The sequence below is a fragment of the Vombatus ursinus genome, unplaced genomic scaffold, assembly GCF_900497805.2.
Source record: "Vombatus ursinus unplaced genomic scaffold, bare-nosed wombat genome assembly UNPS02000582.1, whole genome shotgun sequence".
Classification (NCBI taxonomy): domain Eukaryota; kingdom Metazoa; phylum Chordata; class Mammalia; order Diprotodontia; family Vombatidae; genus Vombatus; species Vombatus ursinus.
In genome coordinates this window covers 4,686,589-4,707,498 of record NW_020940360.1, presented here as the reverse complement: position 1 = coordinate 4,707,498, position 20,910 = coordinate 4,686,589, and the positions used below count along the sequence as shown (strand labels likewise).

The window sequence follows — 20,910 nt, the reverse complement described above, 5'->3', positions numbered from 1 at the left end:
TGTGTACTTATCCTATGGATAGCATAAACTGAGTAACAGATTATATGAGTCTTACCTGAGGACCAGTCTAGATAAGTTTAGTGGCTCATCACCAGGTTGGTTGGAGGGTGATTAATTTTTTTTAAACCAATAGTAATATTTGAGGACCATCTGTTAAGTTATACAGGAGTTTAAATATTATCAACACTAGTGAAATCATAGATCTTAGATATATTAAGATATGTACTTATCACATTTTTACTTGTATTATGGTTATGTAGGTATAGGTCTCATCACCGATTAGATTATAATCTCCTTGAGAGCAGGATTTATATCCTTTTCCACCTCTGAATCCCCAGAACCTACTACAGTGTGCTTCACATAGGATTTAAATATATTTCATGAAATTAAATTGAATAATATGGATTATATTGAACTAGAAATTGAACTATATTTTCCCTTACAGATGGTTTGTTCATTTAAAAATTAATTCTCAGAGAAGAAGAGTTGAGTGTTGGTGATTGGAAGCTCTCTGTTGAAAGGTACTAAGACAATTTATCTGCTGTCTTTCTGGGGCATATATCCAGCCTATGATACCACTGAGTAGTGTCTTTAATTCCATCCCTAGTTCCCTTATTCTATCAATGACTGCTTCTGTCTTTGAATTGGTGACTTCCCTTCTACCTAAAACTATGTTCAGGTCTTCCTTCCCATCCTTACAAAGAACCACATGTTTCTCTGTTATCTCATTGTTTTCATAGAATTATGGATTTAGAGCTAAGAGCCACCCATGGCTACATTTCAGAAGTGTGTATTCTCTACCTGTCTATTCAATTCATTGCAATATTGTCTCCATTCCTGCCACTCTACTAGAATTATCTTCTCAAAAGTCAACAATGTCTTTCAAGTAGTAGAACCCAATGTTTTTTTTTCTTCTTCTTTTTAACCTCTATGCTTCATTTGGCATTGCTAGTTTTGAAACAATTTTCTTGGCTTCCATGACATAGCATTCTCAGGTTCTCCTACCTACCTTTTCTTTCATTTTCCTCCTCTCTTGTTGGCTCCCCTTTTTCCTCCCACTCACTCCCAAAGTGTTGGCATTAAGCAGGGTTACATTATTCTCTCTTACATTCTCCATATCTATTAAAATATCTCAGCTATCACCTCTATTTTTAGGCTTTTTAATATTCCCCCACAGTGCCTAATCCAGGTCATCATACCATAGGATCTCAATAAATATTGTTGAATTGAATTGTGACCATACCTGAAAGTTCACTTTCCTCAGTGTGCCAGGATCTACAAAAAAATTATGATTCCACCTGCAATTATCAGGTAAAGGTGTAGTATAGGTACCTATAATCACAATCCTTGAACTCCACATTTTTCCTTTTATCCCACTCATCAACCTGCAAAATCAAATCAACCTTGATACTCACATCTCACCAGTACCTTCTGCCGGAGGACATCTATAGTCACCCTGGTTTTCATCTTGCCACTGGACCCAGACAGCTCTGGAGGAGACAGTGAGGCTGGTGACTTTGCACAGCCCTCCCTTACTTAAATCCAATTCACTTGCAAGTCATGGCATCGTCTTTCTGATGTCATGGTCTTCTTCAAGAACGAAGGAGAAACAACAACCACCTTGTGTCCCTCTGATCTGAGGGCAGATCCCTGAGCTCTAAAATCTTACTCCTAATTTCCCGCTAGCTACACCGCTTGTGAACTTCTTTAGATCTCCCTCATGCTTCTGCACTGGGTACCTTCTACACTCTGCCTTCCCCATCTTTTCAGCTTCCTGTTGTGTGTTGTTTTCTTGTCTAAGTAGGTGACTGAGCAGCAACCTTCATATGGACACTCTAATACTAATATCTCTGTTACCCCATAGAAAGCTTTCTGAAATGGCTATTTTAACAATTCAAAGTACATATCCTATGTGTAAATGGTAAGTCCTTGGTATTATTCTTAAATATGAAAAATTGTTATTGATGAACAAATTTGGTAAAAATTTCACTTAACTGAAAATTCAGATAAATGTTTTCAAGAGGGGGACAATTTTATTGTAGATATTTACTTCTCATTTCCATAGCTAAGCAGTTTCTAATTCTTATATTTTTAATATCTATTACATCTGCCTCCTTCTCTCTAGCCATACCACAACCATCCAAAGTGAGGTTATCATCATCTTTTGGACTGGAGTTTTTCAATAGCCTCCTGGTCTTTCTGCAGCCAGTGTCTCCACTTTTCAATCTAACCTCTCCACAGATGCCAAATTGATATTCCTAAAGTACAGGTATGACCATGTAACTCTTACTAAAGAAGCTTTGGTGACTTTTTATTATCTTGCCTCTAAGACAAAATACAACCTCCCTTGGCATTAAACATTCTAGGCTGAATAATCAACACTCCAAACTAACTGACCTGCGATGTCCTGTACACAGCACTGTATATACTACTTCTTTGTCTTTGTATAGTCTGTCCCTCATAAGTGCAATGCTCTCTTTTTTCTGCTCTTAGAACCTCTCTGCTTCTTAGAACCCCTAGTTTCCTTCAAGGTTAAGCTCCTGCCACTTTGTTGAAGAGGACTTTCCTGATTTCCCCAGTTGTCAGTCACTTCCTCCATAGTACTGTGTATTTCATTTGCTATCCAACGAGAATTATTTATGTAAACCAGAGCTAAATAAATGTTATAATGATGATGATGATGAAGATGTAACCAGTGCCATCCCACGGAGTATGCTCAAGGTTGTACTTCCTCGTTCTGATTGGTCTGGGATTTAGGGACTGTAGGGAAGATTAATTTCCTGGATGTTTCTGACCACTTGGTACCTCAGTGCTGAATAGGCTTGTTACTCTCTGAAGGTAGAGCCATGAACATCAAAACCTCCACTTAAGGAGGTTGCTAAGGACAGCCTTCTTATTTCCCACCAAGTTAACTGCTTTTGAACTTCTCCATGATGCCATCATAACCCAATAAACTCATCATTGGGAAATCTCAGCATATCAAAAAATCAAAACAACCTTGGTATTCACATTTTGTTAGTGCTCTCTGTCTCTCTGATCTGAGGGCAAATTCATGAGCTCCAAAACCTCCATTTAAGGAGGGGCCAAATACAGTTACATTTCTGCTAGCTACACTACTTGTAGAGTTCCTTGAACTTTATCATGATGCTGTACCAGGTACTTTCTCATTCTGCCCTCTTCATCTTTTCAGCTTCCTGTTGTGTGTTGTCTTCCCGTTAGATTGTTAGCTTCTTAAAGATAAGGACTATTTTTCTTTTTATTTGTATTCCTATCCTGAAAGCTTAGCCCAGTGTCTGGCACATAACAGGTATTTAATAAATGTTTATTGCTTGACTTTGGTATGATGCAGAAAATTCTGAATGGTCCTCCCCTACCTCATGACAGTAGTAGAAGGACAAAGGACTGGTTCAGTTAAAAAAGAGTCAGCTTGTGACTTTTTCTTCTTCCTTCAACATTCCAAGTAGAATCATGTAACTCTGAGATTTCCAGTTAGAAGCTGGAGGCCCTGGTATGAATGTAACTTTTTACATAGCAGCTAGAATAGTGGGACCCCACTGGACAAGCTTGAACCTGGGCCTTTGGTCTTTTTATTAACCATTTTGAGCCTTCTTTTTCTGAGTAGGTAACTGAGCAGCAATCTCCATATGGACAAGTCTAGGCTTGGAGATGACCTCATGGATTTGAGTGGTCTGACAGTCTAGCTGACTGGTGGCAAGGTGAGTTTCTTCATCAGAGATGACTACTAGTAGTAGGATGACTAGGAGTTGTTTGGACAGCCATAAGGCAAAATGTGGGTATGGCCATTCAAGTGGTCCCACAGATTGCTTCATGTTCTAATGAGGCTCAAGTATCAGCCTCCCATGAGATTGTAGGTATAGAGTAAGTTACTGAATACTTTTTAAAGTAGTTTTGCCAATGTGCAGTCTTTAGTGACTTTCAGCATTTTTGTGGGTGTATAGAAAATAAATGCTTATCTCATACCTGATTCATATTATACATTTTGAGAATCTTTTTAATTCTCTGATTTTTGAGGAGATGTAGACTTGAACTAAAACCTAATTTAAATAATTTATCCCAAGGTGCTTGGGTTGGGGTTTAATGAGCTTAAGGGTGTAATGCCAGGCTCCCCTAGGACTGAACCTAGTTGGACTGCATGCCTTTGTCCAGGATTGAGAGTGTCTATTCTGTTGGGTACAGAGATGGGGTATAGTTTCTCAGCTGTTTAGGTCCAGCAGTAGTTGCTTATTGTTATGTCCTATATTCACATATGTGTAAACATGTGTTCTTCTCCCCCCCTTTCCACTCCTTATTGTTCCCCTGCCCCCCAAGAAGGAACTCGAGGGAAAAGATTATCTCACTTTTATAACTACATTCTCACTGGCTGGATTGTTTGGCTTAGATAATTTCTGTAACACTACATCTTTTTTTTGCTTATATTATTTTCCCCACCTGGAATCCTCTCTTCCTTTCTATTCCTCATAGAAGGCCAATCAGTCAAGATCCATTTCAAGCCCCACTTCCTTCAAAATATAACCTGATAGTTCTATGTGTTATGTATACTTCCCCCTTTCTTGACCACTTAGTTGCTTTCGTCATGGATTTTTAGCCTATGATTATCCTGAATTAAGTACTATACTATGTGTATTATTGTGAATTATATATAGTGCTATTTCTCAAATGTTTAAAATCTTATCTCTTCTAAAAGACTGTAAACTCCTCTGGTGGAGGATCTAGGTCACCCACTACTTCTGTAAGCTCTTTCAAACCTAATCTAGTTCTAGGAAGTTCAATAATTATTTATTGAATTGAATGTAATACACTTAATTACCAACTAGAGTTGCAGAGTTTCTTTAAAGTAGTTACTGCTTTTATCATAAAATTATAGATTTAGGGCTACAATGGATTATAGAGGTTATAAGTAGAATGAACACTTTCTGAGGGCAGCAACTTAAAAAAAAAAATCTCCAAGCCTAATATGGTGCCTATATATAGTAGGCACTGAGATATTTAGTTAGTCAACAAGCTGAGTTCAAATCCAGCAACACTTACTAGCTTTGTGACCTTAGGCACAAAGCAAGGCACTTCACAACTGTCTGCCTCAGTTTCAAAACTGTAAAATGGGGATAATAACAGCACTTACCTCACAAAAGTTGTTGTGAGGATCAAATAAATGAGATATTTCCAAAGTGCTTAGCACAGCGCTTGGCACATAGTAGGTGTTTAATAAATGCTTATTTCCTTCCCTTCCAATAAACATTTATTATATGCACTTACTATGTTTCAGGCATTGTGTTGCATGCTGGGGATACAAAGAAAGGCAAAAATTGTATCTGCCCTCAAGGAACTCACATTCTAATGGAGCAGACATGTACAATACCTAGATGCATAAACAATATTACAGAATAGATAGAAGTCAGTCTCAAAGGAGAAAGCACTAGTAGTTGATGGTTTTTTGAAAAGCCTCCCGCAGAGACTGGATTTGAGCTAAGTCTTGAAGGAAGCTAGGGAAATTAACAGGAGGGAGTAAATTTCAGGCATAGAAGTCAAGGAGAGCAAAACAAGAAGACAGGATATGTAATGTTGTGTACAAGAATCGGCAAACAGGCCAATGTGGCCGGATTAAACGGCATGTGGAAGGGAGTAAAGGGTAAGAAGACTAGGAAGGCAGGAGCACATCTTTAAACACCAAACAGAGGACTTTATATTTGATCCTGAAGGTAACAGAAAGTCTCTGGAGTTGAATGAGTGGAGAATGACATAGTCATACCTACACTTAAAAATCAGTTTGGTATTTGAGGATAGATTGGAAGTGGACAAGAGTTACTGCAGATCAATTAGAAGACTAATGCAATAGGCCAGGCTAGAGGTGATGAGGTTGTGAACTAGGATGGTGCCTGTGTGAGTGGAAAAAAGGGGTCATATATGAGAAATATCATTAAGGTAGAAATGATAAACCCTGACAGCAGATTGGATATGTGGGGTGAGTGTGAGTGAGGAGTTAAGGATGACTTCAAGTTTGTGAGCCTGGTTCCCTTGACAATAGTAGAAAGGTTTGAAAGAGGTGAGAGTTTGGAGGGGAAAGATAATGATTTGTTTTGGACTTGAATTTGAGATGTCCAAAAGGCAGTTGGCAATTCAGGAACAGAACTAAGAGGAAAAACTAGGGCTGTATATATAGACCTCAGAATCATTTATATAGAGATGATAATTTAATACATGGAATCTGATGAGATCACCAAGCAACATAATATAGAATACAGAGTGAAGAGAAGATAGCCCAGAACAGTCTAGGAGAATGCTGAAGAGAGGTCATATAGTAGGAGTTGAACCAGGAAAGAGAGAATGTTATAAAAACAAACAAACAAACAAACAAAACTAGAGGAAAGAATACTCAGAAGGTGATCAATAGTGCAGCAGAGATCAAAAATGATGAGGGCTGAGAATTGGCAAGTAAGAGATCATTGGTAATTGGAGAAAGCAGTTTCAGTTGAATGATGAGGTGATGAAGCTAGAAGTTAGATTGCAAAGGGCTTAGAAAGGAGTGAATAAAACTGTTCCAAACCTCTCATTTTACAGATGAGGCAACTGAAGCTCAGAAAGGTAGAGTGATTTCCTCAAGGATGCACAGGTAGGTAATCAATTAGTCACACATTCTGGTGTCTATGTGTCAGCCAATTCATAAAGTTTTTCTTTAATATCTAATTATTATCTCTCTATCTTTCATTTTGCATACTATCTTTCCCTAACTAAACATATTTCTCATATATATGTCCCCTTCTGTTACTTCACACCGTCACCACCCTAGTTCAGATATTGAATGAAACAAAACAATTACAAAAAAAGAGGGCAAAGAAAAAAGGTGAGAAATGGGTGGAAGCCATTATTTCTAGATGTGGAAATTAATATCCCTAGTCATTTTTCCTCCTTTCTCAAATCCTCAACATTAGATAGTAGTAAAGCAGAAACAAAACCCTGAATAGCAGGGGGTGACATGACAAAGCCCTATCTCTGGACCCTGGAGTTGGAAGACTTTGGTTCATATTCCACCTCTGACCCTTTCCATGTGACCTTGGGCAATTATTAAATCAACATGCAAGTATTAAGAACACATTCCATATCTAATACTGTGCCCAAATCAAATAATCTCCCACGGCCTCAATTTCCTCATCTGCAAAATGAGGCGGGGTCGGACCATAAGGTCCCTGAATGTCCCTTCCAGTTCTAGGTCTCGGCTCTCATGACAGGCACAGCAGGAAGCCCTAACGTGGCAACACACTGGGCATGGAAGGGCCGCGTCCAAAACCCGCCTCCAAGGAGGCGGTCACCACGTCTGACAGGTCAAACCAAAGAATGACACATGGCTTAGCCAGGTGGCGTGTCAGTGCCCAGGGACGGGCACGGTGACACTGCAGGAAGACGAGGCCCGTGGCCCTCGGGTGACCCGCGCGCAGTCGGCAGCTCAGCCGGCCTCCGCTCCCGGGAGGGAGGAAGAAGCCGATCCCCCGCCACGTGGGCGCCCGCCCCTCCCCCTCCCGGGCCCGGATTTGGTTTTCAGAGTCCACACCTGCGGCTCCGCTGGTGGGGAGAGGAGGTGGCCGACCCCGGGGGCTGCGTCAGAGGAGCTGGGCGGCTTGGTCCGGGCCATAACCTCACGGGGCTCGCGGCCCCGAGGGAGCCGGTCCCTCTAGGGTCGCTTCGGCCCCGACTTGCTTTGTGTTCCCCTAAGTCCTTCCCACCTTCGGGACTGGGGTCAGGGTCAGGGTCAATCAGAGGAAGCTGGAAGTCCTGTGGCGGAGGGGCACGAGGTGGACTTGGAGTAAGCGCGGAGTAAAGGAAACGGCCGCGGCCCCCTGGCCGCCGCTCAGCCAATCCCCAGGAGGCATCTGTGAACCGCAGCCAATCGGCGCCCGTCTTGTTCCAGGGTGGGTCCCACCCACTTTACACAGTGTCCCTCTCTCCTCCGGTCCAGCGCCTGGTCGGCTCCAGTTGCTGTTTGAGGGTCATCTCAGTTGGCCACTGCCGGAGCCTCCGGACAGGGCACTGGGAACCGGCTCTGCTGGCGTTCCTCGGGTTCTCCTGCTGTTGTCATTGAGGATGAGCGCCAAGTCTACCGAGTGCAGACCCCGTGGAGACCGTCGGCGCTGTTTTATCTAGCGACTGGTGAGGGGCGGCCAGGGGACGGGGAGGCGAGCCCGAGCCCCGGAGGGAGGTGCACCCCGCCCCACCAGGCCGAGCTGTGTGTGTACGAGTGTGTGTGTTATGTGTGTGTGTGTGGGGGGGGGAGTGTTAGGCCCCGCCCGAGGCTGTTTATCTGAGGACCCGGCCAGGGGTGGCTCGGGTTAGGCCCTCTGCAGATGAATGGTCACTTGGGTTACGTGGTGGTGGCACCGCCTCCTCCGTGGATGCTGTGTCCTGAGGCTCTGACCTTTGGCTTGGCCCCCCCCCCAGTCCCTACGCCCTCACTTGTTCTGGGGTTCCTGTATCCCCACAGACCCAGACCGTGGTTGTCATATGATGTGGCTGTACAAACATGGTTATGGTTGGGGCCCTATAATCTAGGGCTCGAATTCTGAAGCTGGAGAATTGAGCTGTAGTTTTTTTGGTTTGTTTTTGTTTTTGAAGTGACCACGCTTGGGAAAACAAATAGAATCTCCTTGTGCTTGAATTTAGCAGATGAAATGCGGAAACGGGAACTTCACACTTATTTTCAAACTAGTCTCCCTTTAAAGTCCCTTGCTACTTTGGCAGCAGGACAACAAATCTTTTTTTCTCTCTTCCCCAGAGCACAGGTTGAGGAGGTATTTAGGTGTCATTTTTTAAATCCACAAATTAATGCTTTTAAAAATATGAGTGGCAGCAAAAAAGGGTGTGCATTTATACCAGACCACAAATTCCAACTATGTTGGACTACTCTCCCGCCATTACTTTATTCATATATTATGTTTCTGCCCTACTGTGGAATAGAGTGCAAATTCAAATACCTCAGTATTTGTCCTTGTTGCTGTTGTTGGTATCGAAGCCCCAAATATTTTACATTTTTATTTTATTTATTCTCACGTTAGTTAAACGTTTTTTTAAAAAATTCTTGTAAACTAAAATCTGCTTTGGGCTTTGCACCACATTCCATAGAAGAGCAGAGAAAATTATCACATTTGTCCAGCAGTTTGGAAGTTGGTTGAAATTACTTATCTTGTGTATATGTCCCTTTTCATTTATTTCATTTGAAATAAACATTTCGAAAAGTGTAAGAAGCTTTTAGGTACAGAACATGTAGAATTAGAAAATAAGCCTGTATTCTGTTTTGAAAATAATTTGAATAAATGTCAAATTTTATTACTCTTTATATGGAAGAATTTAGCTGCCATATCCAATGAAGTTTCCTCTAAAAGTAACTTGGGAAAAATTATCCAAATTAGAGTGTGGGTGTTGTACTGGTATGGCAGTTAGGTGGCGCAGTGGATAGAGCTCCAGGCCAGAGGTCAGGAAGACCTGAGTTTAAATCTGTCCTCAGCCATTAACTCTGTGACCCTGGGCAAGTCACTTAACCTTGTTTACCTCAGTTTCTTCATATGTAAATAAGCTGGAGAAGGAAATGGCAAATCACTCCAGTATCTTTGCCAAGAAAACCCCAAATGAAGTCACAAAGAGTTGAATGTAACCGAACAACAATAACAACATTGTACTGGTTGAGGATTAGAATAAATTTGCTGTCTACAATGCAATGAAACTTTTGATAAAATTGTAAAGAGAGAAAAATCTCAGAGCAACTTTTTTTTAAAAAATGTAATAAAGGGTAAGTTTTGTAACCTTATGTGAATAACAGTTTTAGTGCTATAAAAGGATTGTTTTTATTTCTGGCTAGTTATTTAAGTATTTCATTCATGATGTCATTTCATTTAAAAATCATAGAATGTTAGAACTGAAAGGCTCCTTAGAAATTATCTAAGTTAACTAATTTTATAGATGAGGATCATAGATTTAGAGCTTGAAGGGATCTTAGAGATCATTTATTTAATTAACCCTTCATTTTACAGATGAGGAAATGGAGGCCCTAAGAGGTTAAATGACTTATTTGAGGTCACTGAAGGTAGTTAAGTCACAGAGTGTTGGTCCTCTGATTCTAAATCCAGCACTCTTTCCCTTATACCATATTGCCTCTGGTGCAAACCTACGTAACATTTGGAATATTTTGTAATCATTTGTCATTTATTTAGTACCTGCTGTACATGATATATACTCTTAGGGACTGTTGGGGGAAGAAAACCACATGAAAGTTTCTGATCCTAAGACCCTAGGGAATTTAGGGTCTGGTTGGAGAAAAAAGACAAGCACAGAAACAAATATCACTACAATTGAAGAAATTAAATTGATTCTGTATCATTTTATAATGGATTCCACTCTGTAATTGATACTGTTCTGTATTACTGCCCTATTTTGTATGATTACTCAAGCCACATTTCTGTCCTTGAGTTGAGCTTGAGAATTTAGCTGAATTTAGCTAAATTTAGTTTGATAGAAAAGTTGTTATCTCTTATGGTTGATTTCCCTGGGATACTTCATGGATATCTATCTAACCCCACAAAATTACCATCCTCAAAAGATTTGTCATAAGTCCTTTCGTGTGTGTGTAGTTAAGGAAGTTTTTTGTCTATGTCTTTTTATCTCTTGCTAGGAGACACCAAGTCTGCTAGTTGTGAGTCTCCAGAAAAGACTACAAGATACAGATGGGTTCCATAAAACAATTAACATTCCTTAATTGTTAGTTCAGAAATTACCCTTACCTGAATGCCAGCCCGTCTTTCTCAGTATAGCTAATTGTAAGGTTCTTGCCCCAACAGGGTCCCATCCTTAAGGAGGAGCTGGCTTTGCTGAGGTTGCCACTGTGGCTGACTTTGTAAATAGTTAAACACATCACTGTTAATAAAATCTTGCTCTGAGTCTGTACCTCAGTCTACTTTGGTGAAATGTACTTGACACAAGTTTATAAGTATATAAGTATTATGTTTATAATATATACATATGTATGTATGTATACTACTGAGATGATAATTTGGAAGAGGGGGAAATTACTACTAGTGATCAGGGAAGGATTCATAAAGGAGGGTAGTACTTGAGTTGGGCTTTGAAATATGGATGCAAATTAACTAGGTGGAGACGAGTGAGAAAAATATTACAGGCAAGTAACCATGGAATAAATAAAGGCTTGGAAGTAAGACTATGGAAGGCATGTTCTGGATCCTGGCAGTAAATTGGCATGGCCAGAATGAAAGGTTCTTCTATGTATGTATTAAGATATTGGGTTGGAAAAGATACTGGGTTGAGAACACATTGTGTAGTGCTTTGAGTATTATGCTAAGGATTTTGGACTATCATTTTAGGTTTTAGAGGAGAGAAGTGATAGGATCAAGTAGTGTTTTAAGGAAATCAGGTAGTTTAATTTGGCCTTGATATGCTTAATGAATTGCAGTGGGAAGACATTGGAGACGTGGAGACAAGAGACTCTTGAAATTGTATAGATTTAGGCAATGAAGAGTGATTTCTTTGGGAATAGAAAGGTAGGAACAGACACAATTTGAAAAACATTGGGAAGGAATAATTAATTGAATTTGCTACCTGATATAAAAAAAAAGACTCTAAAGTATTGACTGACTAATGGGGGAGTCAAATAGATGTAAGTCTATAGACATGAAATATAAAGAGAATAAATACAAAGCAAATTAGTTAAATAAAAGGTGGTTCAGAAGGGAGGGTGCTGGCTCTTGAAGGAAAGGCTTCATGTAGATGGTGATTTTAGACCTGTGTCTTAAAGTTAGAGGTATTTGATGAGTCAGGTTTGCAGAGATAGCTAGTAAAAAGACATGGAGTTGGGGGATGGTGTATATAAGGAATAGCAAGTAGACCAGTATTGCTACATCAGAGAGTGTATAAAAAGATCAGAAAGGTAGAAGGGACCACTTTGTGAAGAGGTCAAAAGATAAAATAGAAATTTATATTTTATCCGAAAGTCAATAGGGAGCCACTAGAGTTTGAGTAAGGGGAGTCAGATCTGTGATTTTTGGAAGCTATGTGGAGGATGGATTGCAGTGGGCTGACCTGAAATAAAGAAGACCAATTGGGAGGCAGTTGCAGTATTTCAGGCCAGAAGTGATAAAAGCTTTAAGTAATGTGGTAGCTGTCTGAAAAGATGTGTGTGAGAAATGTTGTGAAGATAGAAATGTCAAGATTTGGCAGCTGATTGGGCATGTGGGGTGAAGGAGAGGGAAGAGAGAAGGAGAGTAAATATCAAAGTTACCAGCCTTGAGATACCAAAAGAATGGTGACAGTCAATTCATGGTGTCCAAAAAGCTGTTTGTGATGTGGGACTGAAGTTTAGGGATTAGGGCTATATCTATAGATCTTTGAGTCACCTTCATACAGGTGATAATTAAACCTATGGGAACTGAACAGGCATTGAGATACAGTATAGAATAAGGGTTCTTAATCTAGAATTTGTGAATTGTTTTAAAAATATTTTCATAACTATATTTGAGCATAATTGATTTTGTAATCTGATACAGCTTATTTTACACATTTCATTACATGACAAGAAGGTTAAGAACCACTCATGTAGGGAGAGAAAAAAAGAGGGCCCAGGACAGAGCCTTGGAAGAATATCCACAGTTGGAAGTTATTATGTAGATGATGAGCCAGTAAAGGAGACCGAAAAGGAGAAATCAGGTAGGAGGAGATCCGACAGAGGATAATGTCATGAAAAGCCAGGAAGATAAGTATCCAGGAGGTAGGGATAGTCAGCAATATTAAAAATAGAAGAAAAATCAAGATGGATGAGGAATGAGAAAAAACAATCAGGTTTGGAAATTAGAAGAGTATGGTCATTTAGAGGCGTCCTATTTCAGACCTCCATCACCTTTGCCTAGACTATTTCAATAGCTTCCTAGTTGGTCTCCCTGTCTCAAGTCTCAGACTCCCTCCACTTTATCTTCCATGTAACTTCCAAGTTGATATTCCTACAGTACAGGTCTATGCGTAACACTCCTCTGCTTCAGAACTTCAGCAATTTCCAGTTCTAGGATAAAATATAAAATCGTCTGGCATTTAAAGTTCTTCAGAATGTGGTTTTATCTATCCTTCTGGATCAGCAGTTCTTTACCTGTGGTCTGTGGATCCCTAAAGGTTCCATAGATAGATTTCAGAGTCTCTGTGAACTTGGATGGAAAAAAAAAATTATATCTTTATTTTCACTATGTTTTTTCATTGGTTTCCATTCTGATTTAAAGTATTTTATGCATTAAAAAGATCATTTTGAGAAATGGTCCATAGGCTTTACCAGAGTGCCAAAGGGGTCCATGACACAAAAAATGGGAAGCACACCTGGCCCAGACAGATTTCACATCACTCCCTTTCATGCATCCTATGTTTCTGCCAAACAGACCTATTTACTATTCTCTATCGCTTTGTATAAGCTCCTCCAGGTTTTCTCATTTCTGCCTCTTAGAAGCCTAGTATCCTTCTTTAAGTTGCAGCTCAAGTGCTACCTCCTTTATAAGGCTCTTCCTGATTTCCTGAAACTCCCTCTTACCTGCCTTCCCTCCTCTTAGTGTTTTCCTCCCTCTGAAATTACTTTATATTTGCTTTGTATGTAATTTGTATTTCTTATGTTTACATTTTGTTTCACCTTGTAGAATGAATCTCTGCTGGCAAGCAGAGGGAGACATAAACTTATAAAATATGCATATTTTATATAAAAGTACATATAAAAATATGAAATGATTACAAAATGCAGTATATACAAAGGAGTTAAATACAAGGTAATTTGGGAGTGAAAGCACTAGTGGTTGGAAAACTCAGGAAAGATTTCATACTAAAAATATGGTAATTGAGTTGCATCTTTAAGAAAATAAAGGGACATTAAAGAGAAGGTAAGGAGGAAATGAATTCCAAGCATGTGGGACAGTCAGTGCAAAAACAAGGAGATGAGAGATAGAGTGTCATGTGTGAGGAACAGAGAGGAGAGAGGGGAAGGAATAACTATTTATTAAACGCTGTGTTATCTCTCTTGATCCTCACAACAATCCCGAGAGATAGGTGCTGTTATCCCCATTTTAAAGTTGAAGCTGAGACAGACAGAAATTAAGTGACTTGCGCAGGGTCATACGGTTAGTAAGTGTATGAAGCTGTATTTGAACTTAGCTTGTTTGCTGAGTTGTGGAGCAGAAGAAATGTCCAGTGAGGCTGGAAAGATAAGTCGGAGCTAAGTTGTGTAAGGCTTTAAAAACTAAACAGAAGAGTTTATATTTGATCCCAGAGACGATAGGATGTCACTAGAATTGATCTGAGTAGGGGAGTCACATGGGTAAATCAGTTTTTTAGGAAAAATACTTTGGCAGCAGTGTATAGGATGGCCTAGAATAGAGAGGGAGACCAAATAGGATTCCATTGCAGTAATCTAGACTAGAGATGATGAGGGCCTGAAGTAAGGTGGTAGTTAGGTAAGTAGAAGTGATGTTGTGAAGAAGTTGGCAGCTGATTGCATATGCTTAGCACAGTATCTGGCATAAAGTAGATGTTTAGTAAATGTTTATTGATTGATATATGTAGGAGGGGAGAGTGAGGAGTCCAGCATAATGCTAAGTAGATGAATCTGAGATACTGGAAGGATGGTGGTGGTGTCTGACAGAAAATATGAAAGTTTAGAAGAAAGGAGGGTTTAGGGGAAAAGATTATGAGATCAATGTTGGAAACGTTGAAATTAATATGACTCTGGGACATGGTTTAAAATGTATAATATATAATAAGAAGTTGGTGATGTGGGACTGAAGCTCAGGAGAAATACCAGAACTGGATATATTGATCTGGGTTATGATAATTAAATCCATAGGAGCTAAGGAATGATATTACCAAGAGAAAGTGTGTGGAGGAAGGAGAGCAGAGAGCCTAAGAAAGGGAAGCTTCTTAGCTTAGGAGAACACCCTCTGTTTTAAGGGTATGATATGGATGATGAGCCAGCAGAGTGGTCAGGAAAATCGGAGGAGAATGTCTCTCCAGGAGATTGTGGTCAATGGCATCAATTGTCAAAGACAGGTCAGAAGGATTTTAGGATTGAGAAAATCAATATATTAAAATATTGACATGGAGACATCAATTCTAAACTTTAGTTCAGAACTAATATAGGTCACATTAAAGTATTAATGCCTCTCTGATCCTGTTATATGGTATTTCAACTTAATGTTTCATTATCTTTTGAATGTTTATGTTGAGATGTATTAATACAGGAGGAAAATATGCCCTGTTGCTTTTTAATACAATAATATAACAATGAAGTGATTTATTAGTAAATATTTTTGCTTGGAGGTTCTTTACACATTGAAGCTACAAAAATGACTTTTGGAGCATTTTATAAGGTAGCCAAAATGAAATAAACCTTGTACATTTTCTAGCTATTTACTTAAAAAAAAATGAAATGCTAGTGTTAAAAATGTAAGAGCTTGCAGCTTTTTTTTTTTTAAAACTCGGTATTGTCTGGATGCTGACATACTTTTCCCATTTGAAATCTAAATTTTAAAGTTGAGCTGAACCTTACAAATGTTATTAGAAATATTAATTTCGGGAATTGTACAGTTATGGAGCCAGAGAGTTTTTTTTAACTTATATCACTCAGTCATCCAGTAATTATTAAGTATCTGCTATGGGCCAAGTACAAAGAATGAAGTGATCTCTACTTAAAATGAGTTTATGTATTCTAATGGGGGAAATAGCAAGTGTGTATGTGTGTGTGTATGTATATAAAGATACAGCAGACATTCATATACATATAAAGTTAATAAATGCATATACACAGATACAAAGGGTTAAATAAAAGATACTGTGGGAGGGAGGACATTAATAGCTGGGGGAAATCAACAAAGGCTTCATACAGAAGATTGTGTCTGAGCTGCATCTTAAAGGAAGAGAGGAGCCCTAATGAATCTTATGAATCATCATCCAACCCTCTTATTTGAAGATTAGGAAACTGAAACTCCCAAGAGGACAAATGACTTGCCTAAGGTCATAAAACTATTGAGTGGTAGAAATGAGAGCCAAGTCTTGTGATCCCCAGTGTACTGCCCTTGTCAACTCTACCATATGTATATTTTAGTGTTTGAAATGGAGAGATTCTTAAGGGGTTTTCTCATTTTTAACTCCTGGGGGGGGGCAATGAAAATGCAGATCTAAAATATTTTAGTTCTTTTTCTAATGGGTATAGGAAATGATTTCACACGTATTGTGGTTATGTGTGTTTGGTCTCTTTCTTGGAAATACACTTTTAATGCTAGAGCTGCTTTTCAAAGTGAGGCAAAATGAATGAGTGTTTTGGGTATGAAACATAACTGACTTAATGTAGGTATTCAGATACTTGGAATTTCTTTGAGGTAGTAATTTGTAATTAAATTATTGATAAACCTTTAAAAAACTGTTAGTGGGCATTTGAAGTGGTCTAGTCTTTAGTGTATAATCTGAATTTCATGTGTAAGGCAAAAACATTGAGAAAAGGGTAGAGTTTACTGAAGGAAAGGTAAATAATACTGTGCTGAGTATAATAGTGATTAAGCTGCCTGTTTTTGATTCTTTAGGCTTTATAGTATGTTAGGTGTTAGAATTTCTACATCGAGTGAGGGATTTGAAGAATGGTATCTTGTGACATCATAGCATTTCAGATGGGTAGTAGTATTTCCCATGTTTTAAAATTATATAGTTGAGATTCTGTGACATGGAAATAGCTTTGTTTAGTAGAATTTGACTTTGTAACAATTCAGTTAATGAGAGTTTGCTTGCTAGAAGCAGTAACACAAAAGTTCAAATTAGCAAAAAGAAGGATCCATCTCTGTGTGTACCCTGACTATTCACTTTATGCTTTGGATGACAGCTTCCTTTATAGTGGCTGCAGAGGTTGTTGGAGTGATCCCTAGCATGGCTATTGAATAAGAGCATCTTAACTTGTCTACCTACCTTTGTCTCTTTAGTGTCAAAACTATGTAAGACAAATCAACCATTAGAGAAAATAATACTATAACTTTCCTTGAAACTGTTAACTTAAGGCTGATATTTTACAATTTTTAACAATACTTCTTTTATTGACAATTTAATAAATTTAATATTTTTAAAAATTTATATTTCATTTCCCTGTTCTTCTCTTACAGGTCTCCTTTGCAATTATGGATATTTGAAAGGATTTTAGACAGTGTGGAGGGGGATTTCCCCTCCCCACTCCCTCTTGGTGCTTGACTCCTGGAATAATTTATGAACAGTGGAGAATTTTTTATTTTAATAATAACATTTGATATAAACTTTATAGATATTTATACTTAAATTTTTTTAAGTGCCAAAATAAATTGCACAAAGATTCATAGTTTTGTATTACTGTCTTGGGGAAATGAATTTGAATTCTGGGAATACCATCTATCCCCAGCATTGTTCAACCTAAAAAGCATATTAATACTTTGGCTGTCTTTCTTTTTAACTTCAATAAAAATAAATAAGACTAGTTTTAATGAATTGATCTTCTGAAGAAAGAATAAACAGTGTGAAAAAGAGTAGGATGAATTCTTCTATGCCAGACTGTACTTTAAAGTGTCGATCCCTGAAGCATGCTTTGGATATCCTTTCTGTAGTAACAAGGGGGAATGAAGGCCAGATTAAGGCCTTTCTTTCTACTTACTGTTACAATGCTGCAACTATCAAGGATGCCTTTGGAAGGAATGTTCTTCACCTCGTTTCATCATGTGGAAAGAAAGGAGTGTTGGATTGGCTTGCAGAGACAAAAGGAGTGGATCTGTTGGTGAGAGACAAGGAGTCAGGATGGACAGCTTTGCATAGAAGCATTTTTTATGGACATATTGATTGTGTTTGGTCGCTCTTGAAGGTTAGTGCCCTACTTTGTATTAGAATTATTTTTAAAAATGCTTATTGTTATATATCTTGATTAAATTTTTATTATAGTACTGATATTTTAAGTAACTTTTTATTTATAGGTCATTGGTTATATAAAAAGAATAATTGTAAAATGTACATATTTTTATAATATCAAAATAAATTATTGATAAATACTAAAAGATATCTTAAAACAGAATAGCTCTTAAGTTTTAAAACCACTGTTATTTCCATCATATTTGACAGTAAGGCAGTAAAAAGAAAAGTTTAGAAATAAAACTATGCATTTAAGAAGGAACACAATTAAAATTGGTAGTCACAATTTATAGGTCTGGAATAACACATTTTTATAGCGCTCAAAAGCTTAAAAATAACCTTATGAGATAAGTAGTAGTATTCTTATTTTACAGATCATCAAATTGTATGATTTGGGTTCCCCAGGCAATGAAAAGGAAAATTCTCTTTGGAGAAGGGGAGAGGCCAAGGCTAATTGCTTTGCTTACACATTGAGGATGTCTAGGTATATGCCTGCTGTTGGATTATTTCCTACTTGGAGAGTTTTCTGTGGTGAATACATGAACTCGCTTGTATGAGTTGGTAGGTAGGTAGTATTAGGCAGGAGTTGGGAGTAACTGAGATATTTCAGGGTGAATTTTCCATATAAAAATTGTTAGATGATTAGAGATTGTAGTACAGCTAATATAGTATTTTATACTTGGAGAACCTAACTGATATCAGTAAAAGTTGCCTCTCAATTGTTTAAAAAAAAAAAGTATTTGTAGTTTGTATAAGGAATAGCAGAATGGGCTTGAATTTAGGCTTGATCTATTTTAAAATAAGAAATATATAACCATATGGTTATATATTAGATATTGGGAAATTATAATTAGAATATATATTATATTCTAATAATATATATAATTAGATAAAATAATATATAATTAGATATTGGGAAATTCTTACACTATCAGTTTCAGAGTTTGTTTTCAGTGGATGCTATTTTGTACAAAGAGACATAAATACATATTAATTTCTTACTTGGGTTTTAGCAAATCTCTCTCCAGGTGAGAGTTTTAGCCAAGGGTTGGTCCTTGTAGAATATGAATTCTCATCACAATTCTATGTCAAGATAATAACATTTTTGCATTCTTCCTCTTAAAACAAAAATTTCTGGACAATGATGCTAATAATGCCATTATAAGTCAGGTTAAAAAAGCAAAAATAGAAAATGTTCCTTATTGGAAAATTGTAATCATTTTCCTGTACAAACTAATTTTTACAAACCAGCTTTCAGAACAAAGGGTGTTAAATGAGAGACTTTCCCATATATTGTGTGTATGTGTGTGTGTGTATGTATATACACACATATACATATATGTATACATACACTAATAGCCTAAAATCCTTTTTAACTTTGAAATAACTTTATTTACAACTTAAGAGAATTTTGTATGTTTATTTGAGGAAGTGTTACAGAAAAGGATGCCTCTGAACTCTAGACAGGCTGCAGGATATTTCCACTTGGCTGTCTCATCGTCACTTAACATATCAAAAAGATAACTCATCTTTACCCCTACGTTCCCCATAGCCACTTAAAATTGCCCCTCTTCCCAGCTTTCCTAATTCTATTTGTGTCAACACTACATTCATTGCTCATGCTTAAAAATTTGAGTCATCTTTGACTTTTCCTTGAACCTACTGTCCTCTATCATATCCTGTTGCCAAAATTATTATTTTTTTTTTGAAGAAACTCAGCTTAGATCTAAACATCATATTTGACTCTTTCCACCCTCCTTCCAATCCTGAATGTTTCAATCCTTTTCCTTCAAGGCCTCAATTCTTCCAAAGAAATTGTTCTCTTACTTTTCAAGTTTCTTGTGTTGCCAGGCCGGTCAAGTTTGCCTCCACAGTATCTTTCCAGATCATCCTCTTCTCTCTACTTAAACTGCTACCACTCTGGTTTAGGCCTTTATCACTTCTCATCTGGTCTACTGTAGTCTTGTACCTGGCTTTCCTGTGCCCATTGTTTTCCCAGATCCATGTCAAAAACCTTCAGTGGTTCCCTTGTTGTCAGGAGTACAAACTCCCTGTTGTATTGCCCATATTGTAAGGAGTACAAACTCCTTAGTGGGGCATTTGAGATTCTCGTTTTTAGCTTTATTTATTTATTTATTTTAATCACTTCCCTTACGAAGTCTTTTGTTCCGGCCAAAATGGACTATTAGGTGTTCCCCAGTTATTTTGCTAACTTTGCTGTTAACATGTATTGAAGGGGCTTCTAGGTGGCACAGTAGATAGAGCACTGGCCCTGAAGTCAGGAAGACCTGAGTTCAAATCCAGCCTCAGACCAAACACTTGACACTTACTGGCTGTGTGACCCCGGGCAAGTCATTTAACCCCAATTGCCTTAAGAAAAAACAAACCAAAACCAAAAAAACATTAATTGACTACCACCCATGCCTGGAATGCACATACCCCTTATCTTTGCTCTTGTAGAAATTCTTTTCTTTCTTAAAGGAAGTAATATGACCATATCCATGAAGCCCTCTCTGAAAGCCTTCCCCAATCTTATTCCCATGGCTGAAATTGTTGTTTTAGGTTTTCTTAGATTATTGGTGTCAGACTCAAAACTAGGGCTCACAGAGCTGTGGGCATTTTCCAGATTAAAATGTAATTGGGAAATGAATAATAACCAAATAAATAAAAATGTAACATGGATAATGTTAATTTGTGGTTTTCTAGGTCATTATGTGGGCCTCAGGGATTCATTTATATTTGGGTTTGACAACACTGCCTTACTTCATCTGGATTTTTTCCTTTATCTTATCATAATTTATTTTCTACTTATTTTTTGTTCCTCTTGTGCCCGCTTTCCTTCTACTCTGATTCAACTCAAGTTTCTTCAAGGAAGGGACTCTTTCGTTTTTGGGGTTTGTGTACCCATTGCCTTTTTCATCTATCTATCTATCTATCTATCTATCTATCTATCTATCTATCTATCTA

At 38.0% G+C, this 20,910-nt stretch overlaps 1 protein-coding gene across 3 annotated transcripts in view; it reads left to right on the top strand.

Moving 5' to 3' along the window:
* The first annotated feature begins 7,941 nt into the window (after positions 1–7,941).
* The window catches only part of IBTK (inhibitor of Bruton tyrosine kinase), an 88,537-nt gene continuing 75,568 nt past the window's right edge, over positions 7,942–20,910 (top strand). For 2 of the 3 annotated variants that reach the window (XM_027854778.1, XM_027854765.1), the window contains exons 1-2: positions 7,944–8,160; positions 17,178–17,899. In XM_027854778.1, coding sequence (XP_027710579.1) covers positions 17,576–17,899 — 324 coding nt within the window. In that variant the 5' untranslated portion in view covers positions 7,944–8,160; positions 17,178–17,575. Of the gene's footprint in view, positions 8,161–17,177; positions 17,900–20,910 lie in introns of all 3 variants that reach the window. The other variant, XM_027854773.1, reaches the window with a different exon arrangement.